Source organism: Desmodus rotundus, chromosome 1, assembly GCF_022682495.2.
Source record: "Desmodus rotundus isolate HL8 chromosome 1, HLdesRot8A.1, whole genome shotgun sequence".
Taxonomy (NCBI): Eukaryota; Metazoa; Chordata; class Mammalia; order Chiroptera; family Phyllostomidae; genus Desmodus; species Desmodus rotundus.
In genome coordinates this window covers 78,230,825-78,249,958 of record NC_071387.1, presented here as the reverse complement: position 1 = coordinate 78,249,958, position 19,134 = coordinate 78,230,825, and the positions used below count along the sequence as shown (strand labels likewise).

Here is a 19,134-nt window from a genome sequence, read left to right as displayed (position 1 = left end):
CTAGAACCTATGTACAAGTTAGAATTAGCAGAGAAAGACATTAAAAGTTGTCGTCACTATATTCAAGTGTAAGTAGATGAAAACATATATCCACACAAAAACTTGTATATATACGTCCATAGGAGCATTATTCATAGTGGCCTAGAAGTGGAAACAACCCAAATGTCCATCAACTAATGAACAGATAAAACGTAATACAATCATACAACGGTGTTTTACTCAGTCATAAAAAGGAATGAAGTACTGATACATCCAACAACATGGATGGACCTCACAAACACACTAAGTGAAGTAAACCAGTCACCAAAGATCACTAATCGCATGATCCAATTCCTATAAAACGTCCGAAATAGGAAATATATAGTGACAGAAAGTAGATTAGTGCTTGCCCAGGGCTGGGATGGAGAAGGTAAAGGGAATGGGAAGAACTGCTATTAGGCATAAGTCTTTGGGGGGTAATAAAAATGTCTTAAAATTATAGATTATGGTGATAGTTGCACAACCCTGTAAATCTACTACCCCGCCATACTATTTTTAAAATACTAAAATTTAAATATTTAACATTTAAATGCTATGTAACATATACTATTACCTCCCCCCCCAAAAAAACTGAAAAGTACACTTTAAATTGGTGGGTAGCATGGTATATGAATTATATCTCAATAGGGTCATTATTTTTAAAATTGAGTTTAAAGAAGTAGAAACACATAAGATTTTAAAAGATCCAAATCAAGCTTTTCTGAAGATGAAAACTACAGTCTATGAGATGAAAAATACATCAATGGGATTAATGACAGATAAGAAAAGAGGAGAAAAGATTAGTGAACTTGAAGGCATAGCAGTGAACCTCCCCAAATGAAACAGAGCAAGAGAGAGAAAAAAATCAAAAACTTGAAGAGCATCTGTGAACTTGGGACACCATAAAATGGCCTAATACAATCAAGTAATTGTATATTAAAGAAGGGAACAGACAGAACAAAATATTCTGAGGAATAACGGCTGAAAATTTCCAAATTGATGAACACTATACACCCACAGATCCAAGTTCAATGAATCCTAAGCACAAGAAATATGAAGAAAACTGCACCATAATCAAATTGCTCAGAACCAGCTAGTTTTGAACATCTCTGAAATTATGCTAGTGATAAAGAGGAAATCTGAAAATCAGCCAGAGGAAAAAGTCCATACTACATACAGAAACAGAGATAAGGGCGTAAGATTTCTTACTGGAACCAATGCAAATAAGACATTATAACATGTTGGAAAAAAAAAAAAAGAAAATGCCAAACTTGAATTTTATAATAAGCAAAAATCTTTCAAAAACAAAGGCATAATGAAAGCATTTTTATACATTCAAAAGGTGAAAGAGCTCATCACTAGCAGACCTGAACCATATGAAAAGTTTTTAAAAAATCCTTCAGGAAGAAGGAAATGATACCAGTTGGAAATTTAGATCTATACAAAGGTATTAAGGGCAGTTAAAATGGTATCTACATGGAAAGATTATTCTTAACAACAATGTATTGGGGAGTTTAAAATATATAGATAAGTAAAATGCCCAAGAACAATAGTATAAAGGCCAGCACAAGGAGATATGTTAGAAAACACGTGAGAATTCCTCAATAATACTGTTGAATCCAACTATGACCTGAAATCCAGAAGTCGTAAGTGCAAAGATTAGCAGGCTCATCTATAAACTCTGCGTGGCAAACACATATCGCCAGCACAACTGTAAGAAAACCAAGGCAATGACAAATAGAAAACATCTGCAAATCCTAACAGATAATAATTTCCCTAATATTTAAAGAGCTAATGCATATAAATTGGAAGTAGCCAGTAGCCCAATAGAAAAATGGGCAAAAGATATGTATAGTAGATTTTCAGAAACTCTACCTGTGCTCTTAAGAGAAATACAAATGAAAACTACATTGAGACTATAACCTTCTACTGGCCAGACTCACAAAAATCTCAAAGTTTGGTAACCCACTCTGTTGGTGAAGTTATAAATAACTCCTCTCATACATTGCTGGTGGGATTGTAAATGGATACAGGGGCTATCAAAATTATATATATGTACACACACACACATACCTGTAACTGGGCAATTCACTTTTGAAAAGCCATGCCTGTTACACATCTGGACGAAAGAAATGGCGTATGTGATACGTTATTCATTACAGTATTATTTTTGTAGCTAAAGACTGAAACATTCACAAATGAATATCAATAAGGGCGTGGTTAAAGCTGTCATGTGCATTATAAAGTGAAATTCTATGCAGTGATAAAAGAATGAGAAAATCGTATAAAATAAAATGAAAAGATCTCCAAGATATATTATATTCCATCAGTTTAACATGACAAGTTTTCGTATTGAAACACCTCTGAAAGTGCGCTGTATCTTAAAACCTGCGACAGTTACAACTGGCAGCATGTTTCCTTTCTCTGAAGTACTTAATATACAGGGTGAGACAAAAGTAGGTTTACAGTTTTGAGTTTGCAAAACACAGGGTTTATTCGTTCACTATTATTTATTAATTATTGTATTATTTTCCATATGAACAACTGCCAACCTACTTTTGCTTCATCCTATACTTGATATTTTAGGATCAAGGAAATACAGTATCAGTTGCGAAGAGCATGGTATAGAACTATACAGGGGTGCAGAGTGGGGGTCCCCTAAAAATAGCTGAGCATATCCCCTACCACCTTTGATTGGGGGAAGTGGATGATATGCTGGTTAAGGCACTTTGCATAACAATGGCAAGTTAACAGGCATGCCTTTCCTGAAAGGAAGAGGACTGCCACCCAGGGTGAAAGGTGTGTGTGACTTTAAGAGTGTACAACTCATGACACAGCCAGGGGAGGCAGATGCCTCCCTGGGAACTCTTGCCCTGACTAACACTGGCAGCCAAAAGACAGTAAAAGATATGGGGAACTGGCAAAAATGGCAGACAGTGACACATATAGGAGGGACCGGATATGAGGTCACGCAGGAAGGTCAGGGCTGAGCCTTTAAAAGGAGGGTGGGCTGAAAGAGAAGGGGTCCGCCACAAGGTCTGGTGTGTAAGGGAGCATGCCATGAGGTCTGGAATAAGAAACAGGAGGCCGGCGGGGAAGCCTGCCTGGAGAAGACGGTGACAGAGCTGATGGAGCTGTGAGGGGACTCGCCAAGCCAAGCAAGGATTTGTGAGGGATGCTTGGAGATGAACTGGGACTGAGGGAAAGCTGAGCTGCAGACTTCTGCTTTTCTGAAAGATGGTAAGTCTGAGTGACATATTCTGAAACCAGCCTGGTTTGGCAAAAGGACGCAGGATTCCATGTTTTGGGGTGTTTTAAAGGGAATGGGACTTAACACCAGAAATCTGCTATTATTCTAAATTTGTATAACCTTTAAATAAACAGCCCCTTTCCTTTCTCACCAAACTCTTGCCTTGGGAGTCACACTTCTTGGCAGTGGGCAATCGAACCCCACAGCTGTTCCAGAACAGCACTGGTGGGGTTCTGTAACAGAATCATGTATAGAATACACTATATTTTAGTTCAAAAAGAATCTATTGAATGTAATGTAGTATCCTGGAACAGGAAAAATAAGGTGTTCATGGGAAATCCAAATAAAGTCTGGAGTTTAATTAATAGTTCACATCAAAGTTGGCTTCTTAGCTTTAACAAAGGTACTACAGTAATATAAGAGAACATATTAGGGAAAATGGGTAAGGGATATACAAAAGCACTCTCTGTATTTTCTTTACAACTTTTCTGTAAATCTTAAATTATTCCAAAATAAGTTTATTAAAATAATAACTTAGCCCTGGCTGGTGTAGCTCAGTGGATTGAACACGGGCCTGCGAACTAAAGAGTCACAGGTACGATTCCCAGTCAGGGCACATGCCTGGGTTGCAGGCCAGGTCCCCAGTAAGGGGCATACGAGAAGCAACCTCACATTGATGTATCTCTCCCTCCTTTCTCCTTCCCTTCCTCCCTCTCTAAAAATAAATAAAACCTTTAAAAATAAATAAATAATAAAATAATAATTTAAAGAATATTTTATGCAAATACTTTTTAAATACTCAAGGCAAACATCAAAAGCTAAAACCCCTGGGGAACAGCAGGCGGGAAGAACGAGGCAGGAACGGGCACGGAGGGGTCTGCGGAAGACTGTCCAACCTGCACTTGTCTCAGGACCATGTGAATGTATGTACTTACACAAAATAGCAAGTTAAAAAATTATAAAAAGGTGCTTTATGAGGGCACAAAGGGCATAAAGAGGAGTTATTTTAAACAGAGCTTATATTTACAACCTAGAGATCATGATAGGAATCCATGATTTGGCTGGAAAGGTCTACTCCTAAAATTCTCTACCCAATTTTAAGCAAATAAATTTATGTACATTATCCCCAGTGGAAGAGCCAGAAGGAAATAAACACACTACTATATATCTGTACAATGGAATAATATGCACCCACTGATATATACAGGGGTGGGGCAAATGTAGGTTTACAGTTGTGAGTATGTGAAACACAAGTTTATTCTTGTACTATTATTTATTAATTATTGTATTATATTCCATACAAACTATAAACCTACTTTTGCCCATCTTTGCATATTTAGACACATACTTATGATAAGATTCCACTGTAACATGAGGTAGAAAATAGCAATGATAATTGAATTTATGCTGTTTATCTTGTGAATGTGGAAACATCATAGGGGTATCTACATACGCATATAAATATGCACTGAGCAATATAAAAGTCTAAACTTAGTCATTAAAGCCGTTCATCAAACATTTCTGGCTCCCTACCTAACAAGCACATTTCAGTCCTCCTGTTGCGCCACAGTGGATAGGAAACAGAAACAAGAATTAAGTCTTTGTTTTTAAGCTGCTGAGACAGAAGCGGGTGGGGAGGAGTTGGGATTGTTATAAACAAGTCTAAACAGACTGATAGATAAAACACCCTTAGTAGCAGAATAACAGATCACCTTTATTTTATTTGTGTGTGTGTGTTTAAATAATGAGCACCGGTATCTGAGAAACTTCATTTGGGGGTGAAAGTGAGACACAGGTCTGAGCATGGGCCTTAGCATCTGACAGACACTGACTGCCAAAGCGCTCTCCTTGTCACATCTCAATCTATAGCTGCTTAAAAGCCTCGTTCATGAGGACCCTCCAGCTCCCTTTGTTTCAATTCTGTGCCAAGCAAAAAAAGCAAGGTACCAAAACGGTTTGAATAATGTGTTGTAATTTGCATGAGGACTCAAACACACACCTCATCTGGACACACACACACACAGAGTGTTGTTTAGTGGGCCATATTTCAGTAACGAAGAAAGCCTGATAAACAGTCTTGCACGGACCAATAATGAATGTGTGGTGATCCCAGGATCATGAATGTACCTCAAAAACACGGACATGATTAAAGGGCAGGAAAGATCACCAGCACTACTTTTTCAATTAAGTTCTAAAAGCTGCCCACTGACATTCAAGAAAATGAAGAAAAAATATTTCTACTGCTTTCAAAGTCAAGGCTTTTATTATTGAATCTTGATCCCAAGTGAAAGCTTCAGCATTGTTAAATTCCAGCTCTCACAAGATTCGCAGTATGATATTTCCCCCTCCACAAAGAATAGCAGACTGAATTATTCCCGAAGAAGAATGAAAAGGAGCTGTGCAAGGCTTTGGTAAGATGAGGAAAGCATCTGAAAAGGTGAAAAAACGAAACTTACACCACATACTGGAAACTGTGATTTCCCGGCTTTGTATCTGTAACAACTTTATACACACATATGGCACACATTATAAATTCTTGAGCCATTTAGGAAGTAGATTTATCTTGAAATGTTCCTCAGAGTACCTAATATTTGTTATCTGGCCTTATTAGAAATAAATGACATAAGGTGGCTGACTTCACACGCAGGCACAAACTCCATTTAGCTGGGGATGAGGAGTTCCTGGAAATGGAACTTGTGCAGAATCAGTAAAGTCTCCATGGAGACCCGGTCCTGGCATTCCACACTAGCTATGGCTCAGCTGTTCCAGTCACTTCACGTTCACTGAGGTCAGGACTGTCTCTGCACCTATTTCTTCTAGATGCTAATCACACAACTGTTTGGTCAAACCTTTAAAGCTACAGTGTTTATGAAGCTTTTCATAATAATCAAAGAACTTCCAACCATCCTTAATTGCACACTGATCGTTACCTAGTTTCCTTAAACAAGTCCTCATTCAGCTGTGTTTTAAAATTCCAGCTTAGTACTCTCCTACTGGTTCTAGCAAACCCACCCTGTCACCTGCACTCCTTTTCTCCTTTTTCTCAACATTTGCTATCACAATTGCCCCACCCGGACATGACAGAGACAAGGGCACACTCAACTCGGGATAATGGCTGAGTGCTACAACAGCAGCACCAAGAGCACACAAGAACAAATCAGTACTGTAACTGACTGCAGGAGGCTCCGTAAGAGCCCCAGCCCTAGCCCTCCGCCTGTGGCACACTTTCCAATCGCACTAACATTTCTTTCAGGACTTTCTCTGGCCTATGAAGTCTGTTTTGCCCACCCTCACAGCACTTTGAAATTATCACTCAACCGTTACTAGTACATAAATACTCCAGTCCCCTCAATCCTCATCTGTTCTCTACTGGCTCCCAGGTTTCCCCTGTGGGATTAAACTCCAGTTACCACAGGAGTAACTTGCTTCAATGAGCCATCTTTAGCCTGCCTCTCCTGACCCTCCCGTTTCCCAGCTCCTCTTTGAAAGCTTCCTGGGATCGTCTCCCAAAGACAGTACAACTGACCCTTAAACAACATGGGTTTGCACTGCGTTGGTGCACTTGTAAGGGATTTTTTTCAGTAAGTATCTGTACTGTTTTCAATCTGTAGTTGGGAGTTCGCAGATCCAGGACCCACAGGATGCACTGACCTATGGCATTTTATATAGAGGACTGTGCATCGGTGGAGATTGGTATCCAAGGGGGTCCTGAACCAATTCCCACAGATACCAGGAAACAATTAAGTTTTGTAGAGTCAAGTTCTACATGGCTTTTTACTGCATGGGACTGGGTGCTGCTAATGCCAGCGTTGTTTAAGAGTCAACTGCGCTTGCACTAAGTCCTTGACCCAATGTGTTCTGTCGTTCTGTATATGCCTGGTTGTTTTTAAGGCAGTATTACAGCAAAGCAAAACTGCATAGGATTATGCTATATGGGATGTGTAACAGGTATGCACAAAATTTGCATTAAGAACTGCTATTGAGGCATAAAACAACAAAACTCAGTAATCTAATTCATAAATCTCTATATTACTATATTTGTTTTCTGAAATCATTTTAAAATAGGGTGCTTAATCCAAAGCTTTGATTTCTTTTAAAATCCAACTTTATTGCTTAGCCTTCAGAATATCCCCCACATTTTTATTTTGTTAATTCCCCAAAGTGTCATAATAAGGAAAAAATATTCAACACTGTGCCTAGAAATGATTGCCTTCTGAATTCCCAATTTTAACCTCTAAAAACTTATTTGAGCAAAACAATCTGAATAAATCCTGATAGATGAAGGATGCTTTAAGGTTTATTCTGTCCCAGCTCTCCTGAATGAGAGATGTCATTAAATAAAGTATTTTTTCATTTTGAAGCCAAGCTGTTATTTAAATCAGGTTAACTGCTATGTCTTGATGCTTATTACTGGCAGAATGTAAGAAAAGCACTGTGAGACAGGTCTTGGGTACGAAAAGGGTGTAAGGATAATTCGCCCATGCTGGGGTAAAGTCGATCCCCAATCGCAGCAATTACCCCCCCTACACACACACAGACACCACAGTTAAGAGCAAAGGTGCTGTCAGCAGAAGAATAAAGGAGAGAGACTTGTGCGTTGCCAGTGATCAAGAACAGTTCCTGCTGGTTCTGGAGAAAAGTGAGAGAACCTTTTCAAATGGTAGCTCAAGCCTCCTTTCCAAAGATCCCATTCACTCAGAGACATCCATTATTGAGTGACCATGACATTCACAGACAAGCTCCTCTGTGCGGTATGGATACGGATATGGACATGGATTTAGATGTAAATATGACGACCCAGTCTGGGTGCTAGTGTCACTGCCCAGAGATCAAGGGGCAGGCCTGAAACCTCTCGTCGTTCTGGCAGCAGCCAATGTAAGGATTAGATTATAAAATGCACTCAAAACACGTCCTGAGTGAATTGGGGCTTCAAGCCCTTTCAGCCACAACAGTTTAAAAGTAGACTACAGTATTAATAGTGGAGTTAAAATCTTACTTCAGTTGTGTTTGCTAGCTAAATTCTAAGCTTCTTGACAGTTTACTGTCAAAAAAGAAATGCACGTTAAGATGCTGCAGCATCAGGTATCAGGTGCTTCCAACAAGCTCTCTAATGTCAAGATTACAATAAAAAATTCCAAGAGCAGACTGAGAACAGCTCCCAAAATGTAAAACCATAATAATAATTCTATTATACATTAATGTCAAAGCAATTCTTCCCTAGCACCTATTAAAATGTGAAAATCAGAATGCTTTCCAGTTCAAGTCACACACACCAAATCTAGTTCTTAAAATATTTAGCAATCTTCATCTTTAGTGCCTTCAATTTAAGAAGCAATACTTGGCTTAAAAGGTGCTCTAGAATTACTTCTTACCAATAAATAATATATTCTTAAGAATAAACAAGGTATCTCATTTTAAATTACATCCTCTAGGATAATTTGAGGTTCAAATTAGAGATATAGAATTAAGAGGAATGTAAACCTATTCACTTTTGCTCTGTTTTAGTAGAGATAGGGGATTCGGTATACTAACTGTAAGCATATATATGTGTGTGTTTATATGTATGCTTACATACGTATATATAATCATATATATATGTGGTTACATAACAAAATGAAGTTTTTTACACCCTGGTTTCTTTTAAAGTTTAACACAGACACACACACACACACAAGCAAGCACAAGAAAGGCACCATAAGACAAACCATTCTTACCACATATTGGAAAAAATAATTCACTTTGTGTAGGAATGACATTTCCATCACAAAGTTCTCTCAAACGGCAATGTTTCAACGGAAAGAACAAAACTACAGAATGACCAATTCCTTCATTACCTGTCTTCATTGAGAGGATGACGTAAGAGCCTATTCCTTCTCAATTTTTCAGGGATAAGGAGGAACAGGTCATTATAAATCTTCACACCCCCTTCTTCCTTCCTCAATAATATTTGGCCCAATCCCTTGCTCAAAGTAGTTGCTCAATAAATATTTGTTGAATGAATACCCTAATTAACTCCACAGCACAATTCATACAAATACAAATTAGTATAAATAAGTAAATAAGTAAAATGCAGAGGTGATTCAGTGTGATAGTCCTAAAATAAAGGGCCTTGAAGAATTCAGAATCTGTAATGACATTACGCCATGATGGATTGCATATAAAAAGATCAATGACATAAATTACATAGCTGTGCCAAGAAAGTAATCTTACTTTCAAATCAGAACTTGAAGGAACAACAAACATCACTGACATCAGGAACAAGATGTTTTTCTTTTGTGAAAAGTACAGTGCCAACCAAACTGTAATGGTATAAAAGTGAACTACGGGAAAAATGAAGTCAATATGTAATATTACACAATTAGAATAAATTTACGCAGCCTAGCTTCCTCAGCTTTTGGGAATCAAAGACGATGAGACGCAATCTTTGAACTGAATGGTGATAAAAGCATTCTAAGAGAACTACTATTCTAGAATATAAATTACACTAAGAATTAAAGGAGCTGAATGAAAGACCAAGAGAATAAAGCCAGACGTCTTTTTAAAACTTCAGGGGGAAAATATATGTATATATGGGGCCATTCACATTTGTTTTGGCTTTATTTGAGGAACTTGAAAATCAAAGGGGATCAGAATACTTTTTAAGTTCAAGTTGGCATTCATGATTATTTCCCTCTTACCAAACACAGTAAATAAGACATAAACCTGTCCATTAAGCCAAGAAATGCCTGTAAATAAGTAACCTAAGGTGGATCAAGAATAGCCATTATAACAACTCATTATAAGTATCCTTTCATCAAAAACTTACAAAAGTGAGATGCAATTACAACACAAAAAGTTCAATATTACCAAAAATATCCACCATCCAAAACACAGCATCCATAATTGACCCAATAAAATATCAGAGAAACTACTTTCAGCATTACCTAGGCACAGAAACCAGCAAAACTTTTCATATAAAGACAGATTTCAACTTGAGTCATAAACATACAGAAGATACTCTATAGTGATAAAAAAAATGGAATCTGCTACCAAGGCAGAAACCATCAATTTGGCCAAAGACTAAATTTAAGACAAGCAAAAGGAAGGGATGGAACCAAGAATCATAACTAACAGATTAAATCTACAGTTTTAAAATCATCAGAAAGAACTGCAAAGTAGAGTCAATGATCTGAATACCTTTGTTGGTGCAGTATCCATGAAAAGCTATAGAAAAAAAAGAGAGAGAGAGAGAGGGCGTAAAACTTTCGTATAAACTCCAGAATCCAGATGAGACATATACATTCCGGTTAAAAATCCTTGTATTTAAGGTATTAAAAACAATTTTATCTTGGAAAATGTCTCCGAAGATAATCCTTGTCTAATACAGTACTCAGCACTTCTGGAAATTAAATGATTAACCCAGAAGCTAAAAACCAAACAATGTAAAGAAACAGTACTGAAAGATTGGTTAGCTCCTGCTGAACTAATATTCAATACAATCTCGCTGTTTTTTGTCCATGACACCCCTGCACCTACTTACCTCGCTCATAAAGGTGTCTGTCCTGAGTGAGGAATGGCTTTGAAATATTCAGATAAACATTCTAACCATGCTTTCATTTCAAACTACAGATAATTATAAAAGTAATTTTAATGTAAAGGACCTTGAAGGATTTACTAAGATTAAAAGTATTCCTTAATTGGGAAGGGAAACAAAATACTAGCTACTCAAATTATTTTTCCCAGTATAATAAAAAAAATAGATTTAAAGACTTAATTTCTTGTTTATATACAACACCCACACATTTCAGATAAATTGGGTCTCTGTGCTACACATTAAAAATGGAAAGGCCTTTTGAGAGGGCAATTTTAACCCCGCCCCCAAACTGCCCCGTCTGCCAGTAATATGAACCACCAGTATCAAACCTTTGGATCTGTGTAATACTCTCTTAAAATGGATGTACTAGAGCACAGTCATGCTTTAAATTAACCACTCTGAAACACTGGTATTCTCTCAGTAAACTATTAATTTTCTATAACTGTCTGCCTGAGAGACTCCAATGAAGCCTTTGCATCTTTGCGAAGACCCCCAATATGCTCATCTGCACTTTAATACTAGGCAACATACAAACTCTTCAGTATAACAATAATTTGTAATGATAACTTCAAAAACAAAGGAACGGCTTGGGTTTATTTTTCCTCTTACAAAGAATCTTTAAAGAGAAACCTTCATGTTTTTCCCAAGGCAGAAAAATTAACAAGGTGCCAAACCTCCTCTGCTGCTCTGACAAACACTGAGCCAGCGCCTCGGGTTTGTTCCACCATCCTCGGGTTTGTTCCACCATCGTGTTTAGAAGCAGAAAGGAACACACTGCATTTTCGCTGTGCTGATTCACCAAACCTCTTGTGCAAGTACATGTACGGGGAAATGTCTGCTTCTAAGCTAGACACCCTTCCAGCAGTGATGACTGTCTCTGCCTTCACGTCCCCCAACCTGGCCCACTGCCAGCACACTTGTAATGCTAAGGGCAGTGATGGAGCCCTGGCTGTCAACCAGGCACCAGGCCAGGCACTTCACATGCAGCCCCTTCAGTCCATCCTCCCAACAAATTTGAGCGCTTTTTATTTCTAAACAGATGGGAAAATCGCGATTTTAAAGGTTATTAATAATCTTGCTGTGTTCAATCCCCGTGTGGGCAGACACTAGCTTACCCTGGTTTCCTCATGTCTAACCACGAGAATTAGCTCTGCAAAAACTCTACCCATCAAAGTTTTTCTTCCCCAAAGATTTCAAACACAATAGGGTTCCTCTATGCGCTGGTTCTCCCTCAGGTCCTCCTAAGTTTTTTTTTCTTCACACACCAAACAAACCAGGGAGAGCAGGGAGTATCTCCAGCAGTGACCTATTTTTAGCACTTGAGAGAAGGGAAAAAAATGTCTGGCAGAGTATTCATTACACATTTGTTGAATGAATGGAAATATCAGGAAAATCTGGGCGGTGATGACAGCCAATTTGGAAAACAGCACGAGCTCTGGAGAACCTGAATTGTGTACTTAGTCCGCTTGTCTCTCCAAATTAACGGGGTTAATGACTCATCTCTCTGAGCTTACCTTTTGGAGCATCTACTATGACATTGTCTACTGGCCTAAGTAGCACAGGACTAACTAGTAGATATTCAACAAACCATTTATGTACAGTTCTGTGAAACAGCGTTATCTGTTAGAATAAAAGTCAGGTAGTCATGGCTTTCCCAAAAAGAAACCATCAATTTGGCCACAGTTACTGATCTCTGATCTTGGCTTCCTCAGAGGGAAAAGTAGAAGGTTATGGTATTTCTGGATGATCACCTAAAGTTCTTTCAAAAAACAAAACACCTGTCCTACCAATTCAGAGATCCCCAGAGACTATCTCAGAAACCTGCAAATGTTATTCCATTCTAACAATCTACCATATGATTTCACTCCAGTCTTCCCTAACCCCAGCAAGAACTGGAGAAATTCGTTCTCATTCCAAGGCACAGAGAAGTCAGAGTTTGCACTGACCGGCACTGCCACATCCCCTTCTTCATGTCCACAAACCATTCTTTGTGCCCATTGAAGCAGTAACACTAAAACTGCTACGTTTGTCTGTGTGGAGTGTTGGAATGTCTAAGGAAGTATTCTTAAAGCAGGTAACATGGCACCATTGGAAGAATGAAGTAAGCACATAAATCAAGAAAATTAATTCATATTATGCACAAATTTTAAAGTATAGAAATCATAAGCAGGAAGAAAAACGAATAGTAGATACTTTGATGAGCTTCAATTATTGGAACACAATAATCCACTACATCAGGGTGTCAAATTCATTTTCACCGGGGGCCACATCAGCCTAGCGGTTGCCTTCAAAAGGCCGAATGTAATTTTAGGACTGTATAAATGTAACTACTCCTTAACAGTTAAGGTGAGAGCTGGTAGAAACAAGATGCCAGGCCGAATGAAACAAGGTGGACGGCTGGATTTAGCCGGCAGGCCTTGTGTTCGCCACCTGTGCACTATATGAAACTCTTGCAGAAAAATGAATTCATTTCCTCCTTGAATCAGCGCCCCAGGTAACAGCATTCCTTTTTTATCAAAAAAAAAAAACTATGCTTCCATCATCACTGCAAACAATGAACATGCATGACTGTTTGACACAGTAGCCATGCAATAAATACTTTCTAGATTAATAATAAATATTCCCTGATGATGTCCAGGAGTTTTTTTTTAAAAATCCTGAAAAGATTTTTAAAAAATCTTTTTTAAAAGATTTAAAAAATCTTTTAAATCTGCGGGGCACAGTGTTGTATCTCTTTAATTTTACTTGATCAGTATCCAAGACACCACTAATCCAGGGCCTGCAGAGAGCAATCCGGACTTTGACTAGAGCCCCTCCAATGAAGTGATTTACTGTTGTAATACAGACACTCTTTCAAAGGTAGGCTATCATGGCGGACACTGAAATAAACTTTTTCTTTTTAATTTAAGACAAACCACAAAGAATCTTTTTTAGCTACTTATTACCTTTTTTTTTACTAGTCAGAATTTTTTTAAAAAAGTAAAATAAATTGAAATTCTGTACCAACAATCCATCCTATAAATTATCAAACAGATGATGCAGTGTTAGTTACAGTCTTTAAATTTTTTTCCTGTGTTAATAAAGGGAAAGGAGAATGCCCACTGTCATTTATGGAGGGCCCTATTTAAGGAATAAGAATATAGAAATCGAACAGATTCATACTTCTGGCCACAAGAAGGTTCGTAAGAAAATCAAAAACCCAACATTTTCTCCTTTGGTATTTCTCCCATCTTGAGAGTTATGTAGTCCCAAATCCAACTAAAATCATCCTCACTTCCCTTCTTCTCCCCGGCTTCCTTGACTGGTAACAACTAATTCTGACCATATCTTTACCCAGCATCGGTTTAACATTAATGTACGCACTTTATACTGTATTTATGACCATTCTTTCACACAGGGCACTGGAACTGCACCAGGATTGCAGCTCAGGTAAAAATCCATGTCACTGAACGTGGCAAGAGCTCAGCAAATGGTCAATAACAGCTAATAACAGCTTGATGGGGTCGGGATGGGAATAAAACTCCCATCAATCCACTCCCAACAAGAGTAAATGCCAGTGTAGCTGGGTGGCTGGCTGGACACTAAACAACAGTGACCACCTAACAAAGTACTAAAGGAATGAAAAAGGCAATAAGCATTCTGTGTTAAATGTACACATACAAAAATATGCTAGAATCTATGGGAATTCAATTTACAGATAAAATAGGTTGCAATAAAAAAAATCAAGACTTTAGTAAAACAAAAAATTGAACTGTTTAACGACAGAGTTGGCAGAAATGATGATGTGCATTAATGCTTTACAAATCAACCCCAATGGGAAAGAACTGTCACAATCCTATAACAAGTGTTGGCAAAAATGTGGAATAATTAGTCTGTTGGTGGCGGGAATGTTGGTGGAACAGCCGCTTTGGGAAAATGTCTGGCAGTTGCTCAAAAGATTAAACACTGGAATTACCATGGAACCCAGCAATCCACCTCCTAGGTATATATCCAAAGGAACGGAAAATACATGTCCACGCATATGTTCATAGCAGAATTATTCACAAGCACCCAAGTCTACTGATGACTGGATAAACCTACATATACTTTGTCCAGCCTCTTCAATTTATTTTACTCTACAGATGCAGTCACATGTGTAGGTAGACGTACACACTGATGCTATTGTGGCCATTTGCAATAGGGACTGGAAACCCCCCAAGGTTACCATTTATTACCATTAAATAAATCACACTTCAGCCACACCATGCCACTCAGGCACTAAAAAGAGGACTTGGTGTGGCGCAGTGTGCTGGGCATCCTCCTGGCAAACTGAAGGGTCACCAGTTCAATTCCCAGACAGGGCACATACCTAGGTTGAGGGCCAGGTCCCCAGTTAGGAGCATGCCTCTAAATAAATAAAATGGTTGTTGTTTTTTTAAAAAGAGGACTGTTCTTGCTTATATGGCACAATTTGTAGCAACTCGGGCAAAGAAAACTTAAGGGAAAGAAAATATTATGGAGGAGGGAAACTAACTACATCTATACATCTCCTTTGCTAACAGAGGACTCTAAAAATGTGCACGCACTGCTGTTTAAGTTATAAAAACAATGACTGAGAGAAAACAAGTTGGCAAGAATGGGACCAGGCTGCCATTTGCTGAGGATGAGGCCTCAAGTCTTCCCTACAAGCTCAATAAAGAGTAAAACACACACTATGCCCATAGTCACTTTATTTTGTCTTGAATATCACATCAAAACAGACTGATTTAGTTGTTGGGTTTCCTTTTTTTTTTGGCCAGGACACCTGAAGAAATCTCAGGGAAAGTTGACTCCCTTACCTCCCCTCATGTGGTCTTACAGACTGCACCCTTCCATTTATCTGGGTCTTTAAGCGAAGTAACAGCATTTTAATTGTATGTAATGCACCATTCTTTCCTCAGTATTCTGCTTGTGATATTTTCTGAAATTAATTCATTGGTCACTGCCTCAGGAAAGCCTGCCAGGTTGCATTTTTCTCAACGAAGTAGGAAGAATATTTACTCCAATGACTGCTGTCAAAAATGTCCTTCATCAACAGAATGCTGTCTAAACAAGCTTGAAAACATGTACATTTAAAGCCACATATGCTTTTTCATGGTTTTAGATTTTAAAACCACATCTACTTTGGCCTAAGTGAGGCCCTGGCCAGTGTGGCTTGGTTGGACATCAGCCTGCAGAGAAAAGGGCTGCAAGTTTGATTTCCCACCAAGGGCACAGGCCTGGGTTGCAGGCGGGACCCCATACAGGGAAAGTACAGGAGGTAACTGACTGACGATTCTCTCTCACATCCCCGTTTCTCTCCCTCTCTCCCCCATTCACCCCTCCTAAAGATAAATAAATCTTTAAAAAAAAAAAAAAAAGGCAAAGGAGCCCTGGCTGGTGTGGCTCAGTGGATTGAGCACCAGCCTGTGAACCAAAGGATGGCTGGTTTGATTCCCAGTCAGGGCACATGCCTGGGTTCCAGGCCAGGTCCCCAGTTGGGAGTTTGCAAGAGGCAAGCACACATTGATGTTTCTCGCCCTCTCCTTCTCCCTCCCTTCCCCTCTAAAAATAAAATAAATAAAATCTTTTTTAAAAAAGGCAAAAGAGACAGTTTTGCCTATGCTAATACAAAACAATCAGTCTGCTAAGAAATAATATGAAGAAAAAACAATGTGCAAAACAAGATGTTGCATGTCACCATGCCTGGGTTCGGTAAAGAATGCCTATGTGTATGCACTCAGCCTATTTCTGGAATGACTCACAAGAAACTAGGAACATACACTGCCTCTGGGGAAGAACACCGGGTGGCTAAGACCAATTTTCCACTCTATACTGCTATGTACCTTTAGAATTAAGAATTCTACACCATGTAAATGCATTATTTGCCTAAAATTAAATGCTATTAAACAAAGTTCCTTTGAAGAGGCATAACAACAAAGTCATAAGGAATGTGTGAGTCCTCCACCTGTAGCCCTCCACAGCGGGGCCATTTCCACAGAGTACCCATCATGGTGGGACCTGGTCTCATCCTCAGCCAGCTGGCTTCACCTCCTACAGTAGCACGCTCGAGTTCCCGTGGACCTGGCAGGTACCAGCAAGGGACAGGGACTTAAGGTAACCACTTTTTCCTTTCCCCCTCGGTTCCCAAGAACCACCATCAACGCTGAGAAACCTTTCGCCCTACTCTGGGCTTTTTGTTTAAAAAAAGGACCATGAGCTGTCCATCAACCTAGAAAATGACATTTCTGTGTTTGAACACTTTCAAAATTAATGTTCTGACCACTCCGGGTCACCTGGTGCATCTATGGTGGCTAAGGTGAGAAACAGTTTATAAAAATCCCAGACAAGCCAAGGTTTACACATAACGCACCAAACAGACTGAAAATTTCCGTAAAACTGTAGACGGCTGTGCTGTTTACAAAGCATTTCCACATACATCATCACATTTGATGCCTTCTCAAGCTTCAGTGTCAATCCTGGCAAACCCAACAGCTGCCAAATTCGATTTATTGTCCTTCGAGAATTGTAGAAGCAGCACTAACAATAAAACAGCTATCAACGGGCTGCTTTTCTACCTGCTGTGTCCGGTTGAGATTTCTCAAAAGTGACAACTCTGGGCATTCAGCAAGCTGACCAGGTTCAAATACCATACACGTGACGTGAGGCCCCAGAGGGGAAGGACCTCGGGCGTGCGCTGGGGAAGGGGCGGTGCGCAGAGCACCAGGGCGGGGAGATGACTGTTTGGCCCCGCCGGGGCACGCCGCCCCAAGCGGGACTCCATTTCCTATCCAGCAGCGGAGGTTTGGCAAACGCCACTCAAACAGCTCCCCTGCGGGCGTGTTCCGAGGGCTCGGGGAATCCTCTGGGGTGACTCCCAGGTTCAGGGTCCTGGAAGGGCCAACCCAGCACGCAACCCCAGAACGCTGTATCAACCCGAACTAACAAAAATCCTGAAGTGCCGAGCTGATGCCTGCATTTAGAAAGGTGACCCTCGGCCCACCTTGCTAGGGTAGGAGGAAGCCAAAAGGATAAAGTTACAGCTCGCCACAAACGCAAAGGGCAACTACGGGTAGGAGGGCGCTCCGCCCGAGCCAGGCTCCCGAAGGGGGTGTGGCGAGCTGGGGCTTTTATAGGGGTGGGGTAGGTAAAAGCGCCTCGACTGCTGGGGACAGAGGGGAAAGGAGTGCAGGGACCACCGCACAACAAAGTGCGCGTGTCTCGGGCGTCCCACAACGCATTAGTCCGCCGGCTCACCGGTGATGTCCAGGTACAGGTCGTCCTGCTGGTCCAGGCGATGCAGTTCCTGCGACGTGGAGCTACGGCTCTTCTTCGCTCCCAGCGAGGACGAAGAGCCGCGCCGCGAGCAGGGGGGCGCGGCGGCCCAGCTCGCCCGCCACTCGCTCTTCCGCTTCATGGAGGCGGCCGCGGCCCGTCAGGGGGCCACAAGCATGGCCCCGCGCGCCCGCTCGCCCGCCGAGGCCCCCGCCAGGCACGCGCGCGGGCGCTCGGGGCAGCGGGCGCGGAGAGGCGCTGCGTGGACGGCGGGAGCCGGCCAAGCCCGGCGGGAGGCGACCGCGCAGGAGCCGGGGGAGGGGCAGGGCCCACGGCGCCTGCCCCGCTCCCTTCGGCAACCGCCGCTTGACCCGCGCGGCAGCCCAGGCTACAGCGCCTCCTCCCGCGGCCGGCGCCCCCCAGCCCGCCCCCAAGTGCCCGCAGCTCGCTGGCGCGGAGGAGGCGACGGTGCTGCGGCGGGCGGCTACAGCTGCCTCTGGCTGCCTCGGGTGCCCGCGCGCGGCCACCGCGAACGCCGCTGCGGTGGCGCCTGAGTAAAGCGAACCGCGGCACCCGGGACCCCAGGAGGGCTGTTCCGTGGAGCTTCATTCACAAAAAAGGGCCCACAACCCTCCTCGGGGCCCGCAGACCGAAGCCTTTCATTGGTGAATGAGGCGTGACGTCACGGATACGGTGCCTTTCTACAGGCAGGTACCCGGTGACGCCATAAAGAAAAGTCTGAGTGGTTCAGCCAATCAAAGATAGAAGTGTGCGGGTGAGACCCTGCCAGCGCCCCAACTTTACTGTTTTTTCTGTGTTCCTCGAGCACAGACCCCAGTGCCCTACTTAGTTTCCAAGGCTTTACAACCCCGCCCTAGTAACTCCAGTTCTTTGGCCTGTATAGTTTTTAAAAGAGTTTTTGGTTTTCCTTGTAATCGCGCCAACTGGAGGAGGACTTATGCCTTGGCTTCTGGCTTGGACTGATTAAATTGCCCGCCTCTATATAGACTTAAGGTAGATT

The 19,134-nt window shown here is 41.1% G+C and overlaps 1 protein-coding gene across 4 annotated transcripts in view; it reads right to left on the bottom strand.

Annotated features, from left to right (window-relative positions):
- Positions 1-18,717, bottom strand: part of CDC14B (cell division cycle 14B) — a 91,887-nt gene extending 73,170 nt beyond the window's left edge. For 2 of the 4 annotated variants that reach the window (XM_045193656.3, XM_045193657.3), the window contains exon 1: positions 18,096-18,717. In XM_045193656.3, the coding sequence (XP_045049591.1) occupies positions 18,096-18,255 (160 nt within the window). In that variant the 5' untranslated portion in view covers positions 18,256-18,717. The remainder of the gene's footprint in view (positions 1-18,095) is intronic. The other 2 variants (XM_045193658.3, XM_045193655.3) reach the window with 2 other exon arrangements.
- Between the last annotated feature and the right edge of the window lie 417 nt (positions 18,718-19,134).